The 19567-nt window shown below is 43.3% G+C and overlaps 1 protein-coding gene across 9 annotated transcripts in view; it reads right to left on the bottom strand.

Moving 5' to 3' along the window:
* Positions 1 to 19567, bottom strand: part of enox2 (ecto-NOX disulfide-thiol exchanger 2) — a 278033-nt gene that overhangs the window by 183099 nt on the left and 75367 nt on the right. The window contains exon 1 of one of the 9 annotated variants that reach the window (XM_072668265.1): positions 16138 to 16857. The exons of 7 other annotated variants lie outside the window; for them this stretch is intronic. In XM_072668265.1, the coding sequence (XP_072524366.1) occupies positions 16138 to 16159 (22 nt within the window). In that variant the 5' untranslated portion in view covers positions 16160 to 16857. Of the gene's footprint in view, positions 1 to 16137; positions 16858 to 19567 lie in introns of those variants that run through there. One more of the 9 variants, XM_072668269.1, reaches the window with a different exon arrangement.

A 19567-nucleotide genomic window follows, 5' to 3' on the forward strand; every position in this document is an offset into this window, starting at 1 on the left:
AGTAAACAATACGCCTTATTGTGTAATAAGCTTGCTGCGTTAAGAGATTAATTCCCAACTGCTCAGATTACCTTGAATTGATTCAGGCATTTCACGCTACAAGCATTTTTACTTCATATCTGCTGGAAACAGCAAACCAGGAAAGAGGCAAGAAGACAAGAAAGTGTATATGTGATGCACAAACTAATGCCACACACCAGAGACCTCAACAGTAACAATCATAACCATAACAGCTTTATTAAAATGGCATAACCTTAATTCCACCCTGAAGCTGTGCCATTTCCACTGCTTCAATTTGCATTTTCTCATTATAAAGGCACCATGGTTTATGTATGCTAATAGGTCTATTCTAAAGTGCATAATTACTGTTGTCCATTACTGACCAACTGTTCCCCCAACAAGATGAAAGAGAGCAAAGGCGTTTTTTTTAATGATCTGGGTGAGACTGGTGAAAAAAAACCTAATCAGAGTGAATTTCACTCTGTATTTCTAATGTAAGCTTTGATCTACTTAGTCTTCGGATGCCGACGTCCCACTGATACTGTGCAGCGGCACTCCAGGAACACTGCTTAAATTTTTTATCTGTTGAGACTGGCTAAGCGCACTTTCAGCAAGATCACTCCGAAACATTCCTCTGAAGGACTGGGTGGAATTCAGTACACCTAGGACCAGCTGAAACCAAGCCTCACTGATTATTAGGCTTGAACTCGATGATTCTATGGGCAGACATGTTGAACATTTGTGTGTTTACGCTTTACTGTAAAGTTTTTGGTTTTTTTTGGTTTTAGTTTAAGTTTAGTTTAGTTTAATCACTGTGTGAATAATGTTCTAGCCTGAATAACAGAACTGTGTGTGCCTGTAACTCCTGCCTGTTTAGCACAATGTAATGACTACGCCAGCACAACCCAGCTCAAATATTCATTGCATCTGGGGTAAAACGACATGCTAATTTTACGGCCGAGCATGATTGATGTGTGTTTTACCGCTTGTAATTTTTCGTACCAGCCGTTTATGAACAAAAAAGGAATGAAAAATTAAAGCCGTATTTGATTCTACAGAATCGCCCCACCCAGGTCGTAAATCAAGCCCAGAATAAATGAAAACAAATTGCCTGGAAAGAACAACCGAGTCCTCTTGGAGAGCCCAACTGTGGGCTTCTCAACGCTTTTCCTCGACTGATGTTTTCATCAGCACCCTCATTCCTCCAATCTGACAGGCCCGCCGGCCTCCAGGGTGACATCAGCCCCAGACATCTGTCAGTATGAGCCGCCGTCATTTGTCTGGAAATGGTTTCTCTACATTTCAATGATTCTGTGATAAATCACTGTGTTAAAAGCAACAGACAAAACAACAACCTTGTGGGACTGAATTGTTTAAGGATTAAACTAAGCAGTCTGTTAAAGCAGTCTCGCCGCGCGCCAAAATGAGATGATTCCACCATGATAAGGGCTTGTTAGAAGGTAACGCTTCTAGCTAAGATATAAAGATATTTATCAGGCAGAAGGATTTCTGTCTTATGACGTGATCGACTCCAGTGCGACATCCAAGGGCAAAAGACGCATCGATACAGGCTGAGTCAAAAAGACTCTGAGAGAGGGTTGAGTTTCACCTTCCTGTGCTCTCTGCAGATCAATAGTCATTTCAACTGCCATATTCCTGCATTGCAGGTGAGTCTGAAAAAGTTCAGGGGAACACATTTCCGAAAGTCCGAAACACTCAGCACAAAAGGAGATCTGGGTTATGGGACTGAAATAAGACAAAATGTAAGTAAGACAGTGAGTCAGCCTCAGTGACGTCTCTTCAGAGCTGAAATTAGAACAGGCTAGTGGCACATCAAAATTAATACTGTATTCCAGTGGGGCAGGAAGATGCACTAAGCTCCAAGACCACAAGCAGTGGTAGACAGCAGTGTAGTCTGCAATTAGCCAGAGAGAAACCGGAAGAGGAAAACATCTGGGCCAACATCTGCACAGCTGCTTTACAGAGGTGATCGATGGACGTCAGAGTCGATCGCCTCCTCCAACTTTTAATCACAGAAGGTGCAACCCCGATGGCCAAGGGCATGGAACATCTCATTGGAAAAGGTATTTCAGACTCAGCTCAGCAGACAAGATGAATGTGCTGAGGATGCTGAGGGGCTAGCGGCTCGGCTGGCTGGGCTGCACTGTGGCGATCCTGGAGCCCGGCCCAGACCCATCTTAATGCAGCGCCGCTCCACTGAACACGCGAACACTCCAGGAGAGGAGGAACAGATTTCGCTGAGCATATGGGAGCTTGACGGGATTCAAATAAGCAGGCCGTTGGCGGTGCCCTGCTTACCTGTGGAAAACAATTAATCCTCCCCTTTCCCTCTTTGTCAGTGACAATAGCGTAGATCAAGAGGAAAAAAGAGGGGCAGGGCGAGCAAGAAAGAGGAAAGAAAATGGGTGTTTTAAAAGGAAGGACAGGATAAGTACAGAAACTACAACCTGCTTCTGTCCTCACCCTCTCTCACACACACACACACACACACATTTTTCTTGCTACCGTTTCCTGCCCGTAAAGTCCATTTATACTGGTTTTAGGTGAATAAAATGCCCATTTCTGCTACAAAAAGGCTTAAAAAAACAAGCCTAACTATGAGCTGACCCAAGCTATAATAGGCTTCTCTTTTAAGGAAATTACCAGATATCACCTTTTCTCTGAAGGAGTCTAAAGAACAGTTACTAGAATTATATCACACACAGATCGCATGAAATAGAGAACTACATGGTTATGCGATACCTGACATTACCTACTATTACTATTTTAGGTATACCATAATATAAAAACGGATGATTATCATACCATGTAAAAAAAATGCATTCAAATGGTTCAAAAGAGCTCCACCTCACATGCAGCTTTCTTACTTATTTATTAATCAAAGGGTGGGAGGTTGCATATATTTCCATTAATAAGTGGTAAAAAAGTGTAATAAATATTAGAGTAAATTCTTTAAGGATCAGTGTATAATAATGATAGTAAAAAGAACAACAACAACAAGAGGAAAGGTTGTGACATATGGTATTCAGCGATACTGTAAAACTGTGATATTTTCTGAAATGGTTACCGCAGGGTACCGCTGCAACCCTACTTCCAACAATGGCTGAAGAACGCTGCTGAACTAAGAGTGGTCGCAGAAATGAAAACTACAATGGATTTTCTGTTACAGAAGTCAATTATGTGTGAGGAGACTGCCATTTTATCAAACTTAATTGGTACTATTGCAGACCGCAGGTGCCTCATGTTGAATAGGACAAATAAGGCAAATGTTTGTGCGCGAGATTCCAGGTGGGAACACTGACACTAATTGGCTGTCACTTTACATAGGTTTTGTTTTGTGTGTTTTCGTATTGTCTTGTAGAGTTTGAGTGTTTATCACTGAGGTTTCCCTATTGGCCACAAGTGACTTGTCTGAAACTTCCTATTCAGAACCGGCCATCCAATCAGCTCTACAGCATGGCTTGGATGTTTTAAGTCCCACTGCCGGTGTAACTCCACATCAAGGCATGGATGTTTCCACAGTCTGACACTGGAGTTACTTGACACCATGGATTGGATATTGCAAGGGCCGCTGCCGGCGTTACTCTGCAGCAAGGTTTGTATGTTTTCATGGCCTGTCAATGGAGGGACTATACATCGCAGCTGGGCTGGTGATGTTGCTAAAATATGGCTTGGAGTCCTCCCATTGCAACCACCAGAGTGACTGTACTTTGTGGCTTTAAGGCCTCAGGAGAACACTAGCCAGACCAGCTAAGTGACTTTACATCTTGGTCTGCTGTGAAGTTGTGTATGTTGGTTTTGTTGTAGTTCTGATTATTTAGTTTGTCCAGGGGTTTAAGAAAGGCACTATATAAACTTAAATGATTCTTTTTTCAATGTAATGTTTCTCTGTTGGCTGGAAGTGACTTTTCTGCATGGAGGACTTTCCACATTATTATTATTACTATTATTATTTTATTTCCTGACAAGGCCTTTCAGGATCAAGAGTGAAGAGCACACTGCTCACAACAACCATTCGCAACGTCAAAACGGCCATGACAAGCTCCCAAGCAAGCCCTGAAATACTGAGTCATAAAGCTGTGTGCCACTATAAACCTGTACCCATCTGCTGATTTGTGGATCCAATTACTTCCCCCCTGTAATGGCTATGTTGAGTCCCATGATGTTCAGTCAGCTGTTGTTAGCATCTGTCCCAAGGTGCTCTCACCTCAATGTCAAGAGTTACAAAGGTAACTCTGGCCTCAACAAAGCCAGCAACTATTACACACCAAAAAGCCCATCTTCCGCAACACGCCTCCTAACTAAACCGAGCGACCGCAAATGAAAGAGGTGCACCTAGAAACATACCATCACTCCTCCTTTATCATAGGTGAAGATGTTCACACCTGTGGGTGACTCAGTTCAGTGGCTCTCACTGATGTAACCCGGATGTAAGCTAGATCTCCCTGTCAACACTGGCAGGTGGGCGAAGGGGCAACGGGGACCGGCTGACAAGGCGCTGACAGGCGGATTAGCTTTAAGGCCCATTGGTGTGGAGATCTCTCTCGGAGCAGGACCACCACTCCAGAGGAAAACCAATCACAGCCTCAGCACATCCACACACCTGGCGCGTACCCTCAGACTGGCCTACCTCTGACACTTTGTTGCCACGGAGATGCTGCTTGGAATAACCACATCCCACAACGATGCAACACATTCGTCTGGGTCTTTCTGTATGAGACATCATTGCATTTCAGCTTGCTTGTTGCTGTATAACTGACAAATGAACGAATTGCACTTCATCACACAGTGACCCTTGCAGCAAGCATCACTGTAGTTAAAGAACAGATTGGCTGTAAAAGGATACAAGTATTAGACACACCAGAAAAAAGTGTGCATTTTTGCCCTGTTTTGCCCTGTTGTACCTGAAAGCCTTGATCCCAGAGGGACTGTTTCTGAGGCCATAGCTGTGTTCAGCATGAAGGGTCAGCACTGCTACACAGAATGAAAGGGCACCACTAATGCAAATTCTCTGAACTGATGTGAGTGTTGCTTTATTTATTCTTCTTTAAAAAGAACTTTTACAAAATATAAGTGCCAATAAAGTTCATTGGAACAATGCTATAGAAGTAAAACCTTTCAATATTCTTCAGAGCACTGGTTCTCAAACTAGTCCTCAAGGCCCTCCAGATGGTCCACATTAGTCCGGTCATGATAATTACATTTTTGACTTATCATACATATATATGGACATGACCTAATGAATTCATTTGCTGACCTACGACATCGCCCATTGTGTTTACTTGCGTGTTTGTTTTCATAAGAACAAACGTTGCCACAAGTTTAGCCAGTCGCGCCGTTCAGTTCTCTTGTCTGTTTTCCGTTAAAGGCGGGTCTCGAGTCTGTAAGCAGCAGCACCATCTACTGTGTAGTAAAAGAGAGCATTGCACCCAATGATCAGCGCATCAGTAACAGCACCTTCATACATAACGATTAGACAGCGACAGGTGAAGAGGTGTTACTTGAGGCACCATTGTGACCGGTCTAGTCCATACTGAGCTCTATCCCAATGCTTTGCAAGTTGGCTTGGATAGTAAATATCTGGGGGGTCCCTGAGGACCAATTTAAGAACCACTGCTTTAGACAATAATTGTTGTAAATGAGATGTGCGAAGTGTGAAGAACATCTGAAAAAAGGCTAAAGAACATTCGCATAATTTAAAAGTACTATGCCAATTAATTGTACCAAGAGCCCATTAATTTTTAAGTGTGTGTAATGACTGTGTATTTTTGGCAACGAGATCTATGGAATGATATATTATAGCATATATCTTTGCTGCAAAAATCTAACACTACTAGACCGTCTACAGAACTAAAGGCTGCTTTACTTACCAGAACAAAGCTTTAGCTGAAACTAGAATCCTGTGATTGGTCCTCGCTGAACTAAATCACTACTGTAGCTGGTTGAACAGAACCAAAAGTTCACCTCAGGTCACACTGTGATCCCCAGCTGACCTGTGTTACGAGCAAAGGTGGTGATTTACTGCACTCATCTCATCTCAGTAAGCATTCCTCTAGTAAAAATAGACACAGCAATAAAGTCTATGTTAAAACAAGCACTTAAATCGGTCTTCTCTTGATGCGTCACCTTTTACTGCCCTAAAACAACACTGAGGGAGCTGGAAAAAACACTAGGAACTTTAATAAAATGAGGTCTGGGTTATTTGACACTATTTAGTCTTTACTAAATAGGTCTTCTTTAAACTCTGCTTGTAGCGTCAGTCCAGTTAGGCCTCTGAAAGGCTGTAAACATGCAGGCACAATCCTTCCTTTGACGTCCTCTGACCTCAAAGCCCACAGTGAGCTTGTTCATTCCTCTTCTAAATTACAGGCTGAATTTGTGCACTTTTCCCAAAAGTTATTTTAATTCCTATAAGGAGGGGGGAAACTTGTGGGGTTGTGTGTTTATGCAAAGAGAGTCGAAATGGAGAATTACAAGATCTCCCCTCAAAGTCCAGGGATGCCAATGGAAAATTACTAGGCAGTACTGAGTGCAGCTGCTGGGCTCAATTTTTAATAGAACATCCAAAGATGGGGCAGGGTCATTAAGTTTTTCAGCTCAAAGAAACAAGTCCTTAAGGTGAGCAAAGCGGCCTCTATAGGAGGGCAAATCAGAGCTCATCTCAGAGCAGCTGAGAGGAATGCCTTCTTCTGAACGCAGGATACGGACACCACCATTGCTTAGCAAAGCTGAGACTTCGCTGAGACTTACGAGAACAAAGCAATTTTACCTCAGATTTACAACATTATGGAGGAAAAACAGGAGGCTGGTGTAATCTCTCCTATTATCTCAGGCGAGCCACTGGCCGCTTGCTTACGTGTTCTCAGTGGCACTGGTGGATGCGGGTGCACCGAGGAGATGTACTGTCCCGAGTCCCTAGGGTGATCCATCATGGTATGCGCTGTGCTGCTTCCAATTGTTTTTCCTGGCGGAGTTGAAAAGGAGGGGGAAAAAATGCCACAGCAACAGCAAAAAAAAAACACAAAAAACAAAAAAACTCAGGTTCACTTTGTCTCCCGTGATGTCCCTGTGCTGCAATACTGATAAACAATATTACTGCCATCCTCTCAACCCATGCAGCTGCTTCTGTCTCAGGACCAGAAGGAAGTGCAAAAGTGCAAAAGGCACCAAAGCCACTTCATCGCAAATGATCTTGCACTGATTGGAAGGATTTAGGCCCTGCGGAACTAGAACTTCGTAATGGGAGGTTGACCTCAAGGGTTTACACTCGACAGCACACAGTAATCTACAGCTTCATTGTGAAACTGAACTACTCTGGAGAGCTTAAATACAGTGAAATTGAAATAGTGCAAAATGTCTATTCAGTGACTCGCAAAGCTGCATCATATTGACCCGATTCCATTATTGTGTTGCTCAGGTCTTTATAGGCATTTGTTGATGAATTAAGACCACAAAGAAGGCTGTAAAGCTCTTACTAAATAAAATGTACAATGGATTAACAATAATAATACTACTAATAATAATAACACTTTTTAAAATATATTTCATTATATAGTTCCACACACACAGCACTCTCCAGCATACAGGGGGAAAATCCCCTGTTCAAGATACAAAGTCGAGCTGAGGTGGCCCAGATAGAGCTCCAGGGATGGGAGGAAATGTCTTGCACAACTTGAGAAGTCCCAGTGCCACAAAGTCACCCCGTCAGCCGGAATGGGAGGTCTCCAGGTGATTCAGCAGGCCGATGAAACACCCATCCACGCAACAATGCAGAGTAACCCCAACAGCGTGCTGTTGAAACATCCATACTAAGGTGGAGAGGAAGCTTCAAAGCCACTTTGTAGAAAAATTCAGAGCCAAACATTTAGGGCAGTGCATTGGCAAGAATTTGGCAATATGATACATATAAGGATACAGGGGTAAGGATTCAATATATTACAATATATTGCGATACAGCAAGCAAAATGATATTTTTGTGATGGAATTCTTTGTTTTGGAAAATTTTAGGACAACTGACAACAAACCATTACATGAAGAAAATCTGAACATGAGAAAAATGTACTTGCAAGCAGAACAGTTGGATCTGAAGACTGGGTACAACACTACTATCTAGTAGGCAAAGTGAACCGCTGTCTGTCACCAATATTTGCATATAAAATAATAATAAAAAATGTATCCTGTGTTTTTGAGAATCAATACACTATTACTGATATTATTTTCATTGGGGAAACAATTATTGACAAGATCTTGTGCTCACACAGAGATTCCTCACACAGAGATTCCTCACACAGTGCTACACATTTTAATTATCAATTCTCCCATGCTGTAAAATTTGCCATCAGAAAACACCATATTCAACTTGCCACATCATTTTGCATTTTGCATGTGATATACATCACCTAATATTGTGTTATCAGGTCTAGATTTATTAAGTACTCTGGAAAAAAAAGTCCAGAGAACATCCTTATTAGTAAAGGAGCAGAGGTCTCTAGATAGTGGGACTAAATTAGACAACCTATTCGTATTCCGAGAGATGGAGGGCAGTGATAGAGAGCTCTGGTAGCTTATTCTCTCCTTGCAAGTGAAGCAGTCCTACCAGAGAGCCTTAATGTACGGCCACTGCCCGCTCTGGTGATTTGTCAGCTTGAGATAGCTACTGTAAGCTAGAAACAAAAGATCTGAACTGTCCCAAAAGAACTACTTCCACACACTATAACAAATAACATACACAGTGTATACTGCTGGCATACTGTTATGCGCATGGCATAATGCGCACTGCAATGTTCACGGTACAGGCTAGAACGTGTTTAATGTGCATTAATGCCTAAATCTCTGAAAACAACAGTGTGTACTATTGACTAAATGTCATCTGGGGACTCTCAGTGAAGACAGAATTCTATCATGATTGCACCCGCGCTAGAAACATGTGACAGGTAGACCTTGAAACCTAGCCTTTCCTCCCCCAGCTTCAACGCAGGAGCCATCAATGTCATTATTTAGCGCAGCTAGGGATGCAGCTCCCTCTCAGCCATTATGCTTGCTTGCTTTAGCTTGAGATAATGAGGCCTGGCCAGTTGGAAGGATTCTCAACTGAGACTAAGGGCTTCCTGTCTCTTTCTTCACTTTCACTTCAGGGAGCATTTCCATCCGAAGGGCCACAGTCACGGACACTTGAATCCAAAACGCATCACTCACCCACAGAGGCCAGCAGGCCTCCTTCAGCTGAAATCTTTCCTCATAAATGACTGGTCATTCAGGGGGTTTTATCACATATCCACACTGCCCTGATTTCGACGAGGCGGAAGCCAGATCAGTAGGCATGTATAGTTAGAAATTACTTTTTCAAAAGCACCTACACACACACACACACACACACAAAGACTCTACATTGTTAAACATAAAGGTGCTACAAAGCTTTCTTTGAGCCATGCCACAGAAGAACTATTTCTGGTTCCATTAAGGACCACTTTTATAAAAGAGATGTATGTGTGAAGAACCTTTTACAGGTTTAAAGAATTTGATGTCAAGGTCCTTTACCTATTTAAAGGCTCTTCACACTCTTCACTGCAACTCTTTTGGAAAAATGGTTTATTATTGAACCAAAAATGGTTCATCTATGGCATTCCTATCTCGCAGAACTCTTTGTAGCACCCTTGTTTTTAAGGGTGCACCGTGAAGCAAAGTCAGGACAACTGAGCGCTAAGCAATAATACAATGACAACAAAAAGAAAGGGTTTAAACAAGAAGAGGAAATATTGAATTGTGATGGTGTTACAGCAAACTCCCCGGTGTCGGCTCAACAGATGGAACGGGACTCCAGTGATAGCACTGTGCAGTTTCGCACTGGCATGGCTGACAGACGGCAGAGCTGAATGAATAAACCAAAAGTCTCATAAAAACAATTAGAAACAGTCCGTGCATGTTTTTCCGACCGAGACTCGGGTCTGGGTGAGAAAACTTTTGGGATGGACGAGTGGGCCTACGCTGTAGAAAGCTGGGTCGATCACTTCGCCAGGGCTCGATGCCAGGCTAGTCTGAAGTGAGATCCTCCTACATTAAACAAGACCCCTTACCACCACCACCACCACCACCACCACCACTCTTTTCCATAGGCTGCATTTGCTGTGATATTACTCACATTTTTATTTACCATTTTCTCTGAAAGCTGGAACTGACAGAGTAAATATTTATAACTGCTCTCTCATTATACTGTTAAAACGGCCTCTTCCGACTGAAGAAAGGGATTCGGAAAAAAAATTCAGGGAGCAAAAATAGTGCTGAGGAAGCTTACCCAGCAGGCCACAAAGCAATGTGGCTCCTCATTATCAGGGACAGAACAGCGTCTGTTGCAGTATCAATTATCAGTTGCAGCGGCCCTCGGCGTTGGGTACCACGGCTTTCAATTAGCAAGCAACTGAAAGCCCACAGACGCGCGAGATCTGCAGGAACGTCCGCGTGGGAAAACCAGCATGAGGACAAAAACTTTATTACAGCCAGAACACCGCAGCTGCAAGGAAGTGCAGGAACGAGCCGAGTCAAGCGAACGACTCAACAATGGGTGGGTAGCGGTACATACGCACACAAAGACACAGACACATAATTCAGCGCCAATATTCCATGACTGATGTGAAAGACACAGACAAATAAAAATGCAGAATGCCAACAAGAAACAAGTGAGGGGTGAGAGATAAATGGATAATAAATGATACCTGAAGACAATGTTACATCAGCCATGTGCTGATAATATTCTATAATAAGGTGTACTGCAATATTCAATCCACACAAGATGGTTATCATGAACACTTTTCTGAGGTTCACCAGAGCTTCTTTAGATAAATAAAGCAACTCTGGTTTTACATCTCCTGCCAAGCAATTTTCTTCTAACTTTTTCATGCAAATCTACTTAATTTTACGTTTGGATGATACGTTTATTGATGAAGAAGAAATGTGAACAACGGTGATGAAAATACATTATTTAAAAAAAGTAATGATGTAGCGGAAATGACAGTCACATGTTTGGCACGACTGTTCAGTGCGGAGGCATTCCAACAGGTTTGTTGGGCAAAGGCAAGTGGGACTGCAACGTCAGCCCTCAATAAAAGGGCTGACTGGTAGGACTACAGCCATGTACAGCTGATAAAGAGTTGTCAAATCGGTGCTGGTGGTTATAAATGTAGTTTATACTAATGAGTTTTTGTTTTATATATTAGTATGTAATAATGTGTTGCTAGTGATATATTTGGTATATATTAATGAGTTGGTGGTTATATATTTAGTTTATAGTAACAAGTTGGTGGTTATATTTTTAGTATATTAGTAATGCGCAGGTAGTGATATGTTTAGTATATTAGTAATGTGCTGGTGGTCATATATAGTAATATGCTGGTAGTGATATATTTAGCATAATAGTAATGTGCTGGTACGTATATATTTAGTTTATAGTAACAAGTTGGTGGTTATATATTAAGTATATTAGTAATGTGTTGCTAGTGATATATTTAGTATATAGTAATGAGTTGGTGGTTATATTTTTAGTATATTAGTAATGCGCAGGTAGTGATATGTTTAGTATATAGTAACGAGTTGGTGGTTATATATTTAATATACTAGTAATGTGCTAGTAGTGATATATTTAGTATATAGTAATGAGTTGGTGGTTATATATTTAATATACTAGCAATGTGCTAGTCGTGATATATTTAGTATATAGTAATGAGTTGATGGTTATATATTTAGTATATAGTAACGAGTTGGTGGTTATATATTTAATATACTAGCAATGTGCTAGTAGTGATATATTTAGTATATAGTAATGAGTTGGTGGTTATATATTTAATATACTAGCAATGTGCTAGTCGTGATATATTTAGTATATAGTAATGAGTTGATGGTTATATATTTAGTATATAGTAACGAGTTGGTGGTTATATATTTAATATACTAGCAATGTGCTAGTAGTGATATATTTAGTATATAGTAATGTGATGGTACAGAAATTACTGTTCAGCGGTTCATACACTGTTCTTCACTAATCAGGACTCTCTAGGCAATGAAACATGCAACTGGTGTTCTTTATATGCTGCCAGAAAATGTTCTGAAGTGAGTGTCACACTTCCCACATCTAGAGTGTTGTAAACTCAAACAGAATTGGACTGTCTTGCAGTGAAACCTTTATATAAACAATCATATGCCGCCATGTCTCGCTAGAAGCTTTATTTAAAACCTTTAGTGGACACTGGCTGAAATGCAAAGCTAAGAAAAAACAGATCATGCACATTAAAGACCTTGAAGGCTGAACTCTGCAACTCAAAGTAAACTGATTTTTTTTATACCTCTACCTACGATGCAGGCCACGTCTCTGCTTTTGAAAGGCTATCTAAAAATATATAAACATGAATGTATACAAAAAAAACACCCTACCAGCCACAGTCATGGACTTACTAAAGCGGCCTGATGCTTTAAAGAGAATTTCCTTGCAGAGAAGGCTTCTGAATAAGTAATCGAAGAAGGACAAACAAATAATGGGTGAACTTAACCAAACTGCTCCGAGGTCTTGGAGCAAACTTGTACCAATAACATTAGAACACAGTAGCAACTGCAGCACCCCCGCAGCAGAACCCACTACTGAGATCAGAATAACATAGCAACAGGTCTGTTTCCACAGAAACACCCAAGTACCACCAGGCCAGCTGTGCAAACTCTGCATTTAAACACATCACTCAATTGCAGGTTTGTAATGCAGATTTCTTAAAGCCTTCTGCACTAAAAGTGTTTACAAACAGAGAATGGCTGAGCAGAACACAATCCCTTGTGCTGGACTCTCTGGACTTTTTTGGACTTTCTACATTTGCACCAAATTCCCACAAAACCCTTATAGATTTACCTCCATTAACATCAACCAGGAGCAGATGTCTTCTGAATGCTTTCTAAATGTGAGTTGGGATTTCTTCCCTGCTCCTCATTTCTTGATTTACCGGATGTCTTTGGATGGAGTTTCCAGAATCGAATCCTCTCAACGTTTTTGGAGGCGACAAAACACTGAAGAGCGCATCTTCAAATCAGAGAGACCCCTCTTCACTTTCCATGTCCTATCTCTACCCACTCCTAATCCTCAAACCCATTTCTACCTGTATTTTCCCTGGGAGCCCTTTTGTCTGCCCTGCAAAAAAAAATGCATTTTTACTCTTTTCCCAATCCTTTTCTCTCTGTCTCATTCTGGCTTGAACGCTCCCCCCGCGAAAGCACAGGGACTATCCATTATGTGCAATTTAAAAGGCCTCTTCCAGCCCACCATCAGCTAGCGGTGTGCAGGAGAATCAGGAGCTAAATTTCAATTCGGAGCTTCTATTCTTTCTTTGTTTCATTCTTCATTCCACTTTGGAGGAATCCCCTGCAAGACCTGGCTGAGCTAAACCCTCAATCTGGAGAACAGCCTCACTGTGGGTTCGATTCATTTATTTAAACACTGATGTTCTTTGCACACTGATGTTTCTCACCCTTGATTTTATGCCCCTAAGTGGCACCTGCACAGGTCCACTCCCATAACTCCTTCCGAAATTTCACGGCAGGTTATTACGAGGCTATAACATTTCATCCTCCCCCTTGTTCTGAACGAGCTTCCTCTCCCACCGTCGCTTATATATAGGCAGATAAAATGCAAGGCTGAGCTGCACAGAGCAAGGGCACTGTGGAGCGAGCAAACTTCTGAATTGAAACTGGGCTAATGGCTGTCGTAGAGCATGAATAGTCACCCCCTCCCCTCCACCCACTCCCACCACACTCATCCTAGTTAGCCAGCAGCTACAATCCATTCATTCAGGCAGATGTTGAGATTCGGTTGCTTCTGGCCTTTAGCAGAGTGGTTGCGAATGGCAGAGAGGAAAGCGGCACATGTGGCCCCGTGTCATCATGACTCGCAGACACACAGCAGAAAGAGGGCGGAAAACATGGTTAGCGCTTTGACAAATGTTTCAGAAACAGTCTGTTCGGTGGCATTCCTCAGAACAGCAGAGCTCTATAGGCTGCACAAAGATTTACAACAGAGCTCCATCTGTTGAATGCACTGCAACAGAAAAGCCATGCTCTGTTTATGAGTGGCGGGGCCACAACAGATTGGCTGGAGGCTTCCAGAATTCAGAAGCTGTGGGATAAACAATGGTATATTCGCAGAGACGCATTCAAGTATTGCTCATGAATTGTAGTAGAAACGCACTCAAAGGAGCTGTTCTAGCTCTCAGTTGTGATAGGACCCGAGGATTGACCAGAGGAGGACGGGTCGGGTCCCCCTTGTGAGTCTTGGTTCCTCCCAAGGTTTCTTCCGCTGGCTTGCTCACTGGGGGTCTTTGATCCTTCATGTCCTATTGCGTTATTTCTGTTTTTTGTCTCTGTCTTTTACTAATTACTAATTATGTAAAGCTGCTTTGTGACGACAACAGTTAAAACAGTAAAAAGTGCTATACAAATAAATTTGACTTGACCTGACTTGACCCAGATGACTTGACTTACCTCCAAAACAGTGGTCTCCAACCCTCCTCTTAAAGATCTACCTTTCTGCAGGTTTCAATCCGACCCAATCTAACACACCCCATTCAGCCAATCAGGGACTTCTAAAGGCAGGAATTAGCTGATGCAGATCGAGTAGATGGTGGATTAGGGTTGGATTTAGTCAGTGAGCAGGTAGTGCTCCAGGAGCAGGGCTGGAGACCACTGCTCTAAAAGGTACTGCGCCTCACAGAATACTGGATCAGAACCTACTCTAGACGTTTAAACACTACATGCAAGCTTGTTAATTAGCTGATCAGCTGGATCAGGTGTGTTGGGAGCCGGGGGTCCTCCTGGACCAGAAGGTTAACACGAACTCACTGCCTGATGGCTGAGAGCCTGTTTTATGATGTCGGTATGAGTTGGCAGAAACTGTAAACCCTAAAGCAAACGAGCAGATTCTTCAGATTTCTCACTATTTTTCCTTTATCGACCTAACCCTAGAAGACACATACAGTTCCATCTGTCACTTCGGGCGAGAAATAAAATGGCTATAATTGCGACCCCTGGTTCTCATCACCACCGCTGCACAGAAATACGAGCCGACAAGTTTCTCCACATTGCATAAATCTGCGATGAAGAAGGAAGCAGACTGAGGAAGTTCTAGCAGTCGGGCACGGCACTACTTACTCTCAATGATCTCAACGAGTTAAAGCAGTGCACACGTTTTAAACACTGGAGGAATATCACGTCTCCTTCTCTTCTAACAGCAGAATTAATCATCATCACGCAGTGCTGAAATATCACTCCTAACAGCTTCCCAGGAAAGCAGTTCCAGGCAATTCTACAAACAAGCTCATTAAAAAAGCTACGCTGGCTGATCTAACACAAGACTGCTGGTGTACCTCCACCTTTGCTGTGTTTCTCGTACTGACTTAATGTGAATCTGACAGCTGTTCTCCACACTGTTCTCACATTGACTCCCACTGAAAGTTAAGAACCCCTTCTTAACTTTCCTTCTCTTCTAAAGCTGTCATGTTGGAGATACAAGGTTTTGGATGACTAAAGCGTGGTCAGATTCATGATGCACATTAGTGAAACTTTCTCTGCAGCTATTCGGACCTACAGCAGGTAGCTATCCTTCAGAGATCCTAACCTGCAGTCCTCCACTGCTCCTCTCCACTGCCTTCAGCATGTCTTCAGCAGCAGAGATCATTGCTGAGGCTTTATCGATACTGTAACGCAGTTGATGAGGGCAGACGAAGGCGATGAGTTGTTAAGTGGGACTAAATTAGCTCGTTTGGCAGCTGCGTAAGGTTCAGATAGGAGGCATTCGCCGTCTTATTTACAAGCATGCTACTAAAATATCGCGAGCAATTGACAAGATTGCGAGATGCCTCGTGTTACTGCCAGCCGGTGCAACGGTACGAGAAGCCGCTCTTCCCGCAGACACCCTCGTTAAAGACGAGCCCGGCCATCGACGGCACGGTGGAGCTGTCTGGCCGCTAGACTCAACCCCTTCCCCCGCTCGCGCTCTCCGCTCTCCGCTCTCCGCTGCACCGGGCGTCTCCCGGCACCGTCGTGCGTGCGTGCGTGCGTGCGTGACCGCGAGGGGAAAGTTGCAGCGTCTCGTACCTGTGTACTGCACGAGGAACATGGTCCAGAGGGGTCCGGAGCGGTCCAGAGGAGTCCAGAGCGGTCCAGAGCGAGCGCGAAGGGCTGGGTAAAGGTCCCGCGGTCTGCTTAGCCAGTATCCCGGAGAACACCACAGCGGACCGGGCTTGAAGCTGCTGCCGCCGCCGCTGCTGCCGCTGCTGCCACTGTTTAACTACTCAGCTCAGCTCAGCTCAGCTCTACACACACATATACACACACACACACTCACACACACTCACACTCACTCACAGACTAGAGTGGAGTCGACAGACTGAGGAGAGGAGGATCTTTCCTTCCTTCCAGCCTGCCTGCCTGCCTGCGCCCCCTGCGCGCGCAAGCACGCACGCACTCACGCGCGCGCCCCGAGATGCACGCGCGTTCGCGAGGCAAAAACTTCAAAATTTGCTCGCAAAAAAAAACCTGTGCAAAATGTCAGAGAAGACCGAATGTCACCGCGCCATGCAAAGCGCAGACTGCAACCGAGCGGTTTACAGACGATGCACTTGCTTAAGCAAAAACAAGCCGTGCACGAGGCAAAACTGGCTCTCCCTCCCAGCCTTGTTGTGAGCAGAGAACTACGAATAAGCCCTGCTTTCGGTGTGTGGGGATAGCGCGTGCACTGGGAACAGTGGGCTGCACGCTGCAGCGTGGAGAGAGGCTGGTTGAGTGAGGGACCAGTAGAGGGAGCAGGGCGAGCAGAAGCGATGGCGTGTCACCGTGAAAGCACAGGCAGAGAGCGAAGGCCTCATCGCCGTATAAAACTGGAAATGGCTCCCTGGTAAAGCCCCAAAGCCTCCTAAATAATTTAGAAGTGTAGGCCGAGCAGGGAGCTAGAGGGGTGATGTGAAACTGCTTTGCCCACTTTAGTGTCTGGGTAGTAAAAGGGGGGAAAACACACACATCTGTGTCCAAGTGCAGTCCAAAGAGAAGGAGAGCAGGGCACGTTCTAACACCTCTTTAATTATTTAAGCCAGATTAAAGATTTCATTGTTGGACTACAGATGAAAACATGCTTGGGTTTAAGAACCCGCTGTTCCTGAACGATTCAGCGCAAAGTGACATGAGTGCAAAATTAAAAAAAACAACACTAACTCTCCCACAGTTTGCAGCAGTGTCACGTTCAACGCAGCTTTAAATAATGAGTCTCTTATTTTAGGAAAACGTCTGAAGGTCAGACTAAAAGCACTGCATGCAGTAAACGACGTGTTTAAATGAAAGAGACCAGAGCTGTATCTATAACCGTGCCCTGCTCACTGTATAGCAGTGCACTCTTTGGGGTTCTGCTATTTTGTAGTGGTGTCCAAAAACATTGTGCACTGCAACAATCCCACAATGCACCTTAACAAATAGTCTTCAAGCGATGGGCGATACTGGTGCTGTACCGGTGACTCCAGCCAGGTACAGTCCGAATGCCCGGATGTGTCCTTGTTCCGCCCGTGCTATCAAAGATGCATCAGGACGTGACTTGTGTCTTGTCCCCAGAATGCATCACGCACCACACCACCGTACAAAATGCGAATTTACTGTACAGCATCCTCTTATCCTCCGGAGTTTGTTCTCGCAAGTTCTACCAAGTTCTTTATATAAAAAAATCTCTTGATGCACGATTAATGGACATGGAATACCCATAATCCATCACATAGTTTGGGTTGAAGATTTGCGTGTAGCTTCTCTGAGGAAGACCATCCATCAGATTGGTTAAGCGACGCAATCTGCTGTCGCACAGCAGTGAGCTCACACACATAATGACGTGTCTGAAATCGTTCGCTACCTCATCGAATTCTGTTCCATATAATGCTGCTTTTTATAGTCTTTATGTAATATGCTTTATATTACAGGATAAACTGGGTATCCGCTGGAAAAATCCACTTTGCTTCTCCTTTAAGCTGCGCTGTAAAATCAATGAAGGCAGTCTGAGACCAGCTTGTTCTGGGAGATAGACCTTTAGAATAAAAACAGACTGAGACTTGGTACACCGATATGGTTGGCAGAGGGCAAGCTGATATCTGTTAACTTCCACATGCAAGATTACTGATATCTTTAACGAGAGTATATTCATAATAAAACTGAAACACTATTCAGTGGTTGGAATTTGAGCAGTTTTGTTAAAATAATTTCAATCATCTGTGGTATTATTTCATGTTATTTATATGTTATGAATCCTCCGTTATGAAACCTGTGCCTCTTTACAGTCAGAACATTATTTTATTCACTTATTTGGAAGCTTTTGTTTGCTTGTGCACGTTTGAATTGCATGTTAAAGTACAAAGATGTGGTTTGGACAGCAGAAATGTGGTTGCCTGACCGGGCAAGTTGGTGGGGGGGGGGGTAGTTGGGGGGATTTAACGTTGAATCCTGAACAAGCAACTTTGTTGTATTTGCTGAATGTACAGTTCAAAACCTGCATGAGTGACCCATGCCATACGTCTCGTCTCCAACAATACAACATTCTTTTCAGATACTGTGAAAAGAGAAGAGATGAGCATCTATTTTATTTTATATTTAATAAGATGCATGAACTTGATGTATAAATAGTATTAGCATGCTTTTATTAAACTGTAGTGCCAGCGACTGTCCGGGCTGTACAGTAGCACAGGTTGTTCAGAATAAAGTATCGATTTTCACTCGTGTGGTATTGCAAGGTCAAAAGAGAAACGCCATCTGATACTACATGAGTGGATGTAAATTCACAGAGAAAAAAGATAAATCTAAATTTAAACTCAAAGTACAAGCCATGAAATGAATCTACCTGACCCGCTGGCAAGCCTACACGCTCACAAAATAAAGGCTAATGGTTATTTAAGAGATGCCACAGAAGATAAAGAACAGTACCTGCAATAGAGATTTGTGAGACCTTTCACTTGATGTACCAATTTTAAGGTTCTTCGCACTCACACATTATCATCTAAACATGGTTCTTCACGGAACCAAAAGTAGTTCCACTATGGCATTGCTCAAAGAACCCTTATTTTTAATTTGTAGACTTGAAAGGCAAAGGCACACAGTGGTAACAAGTGAGTCTGTATGGCTCCACTGATGTGTAGAAATCAAAAGCAGCTTTTGAATGGCACCTGAGCCATGTGTCTCCTCTGGAGGACAATTTATGGCCCCCTCAGCAACAACACAGCAAAGATTCAAAAAGAAAGATAAGAAAAGAAACGCCTATCCAAACAGTTTAGGCTGCTGAAGTGGAAGAGGTCGGCTGGGAGCGTGAGACGTGACGGGCAGAGAGCGGAGGATTTCAGTAGGGAGGAGATTAATCCTGCCGGGGTATGAGATGATCTTTAACGCCTCTGCGTTTATGGTGAAGCACCCGCGGGCCAAGTCGGGCGGCCCAGCTGGGTCTCTGCTTAGACCCAGGCCGACCTGGAAAAACCTTTCAAGCGTCTCCTCAATCTCAAATAACACC

This window comes from Salminus brasiliensis, chromosome 2 (genome assembly GCF_030463535.1).
Source record: "Salminus brasiliensis chromosome 2, fSalBra1.hap2, whole genome shotgun sequence".
In the NCBI taxonomy this organism is placed as follows: Eukaryota; Metazoa; Chordata; class Actinopteri; order Characiformes; family Bryconidae; genus Salminus; species Salminus brasiliensis.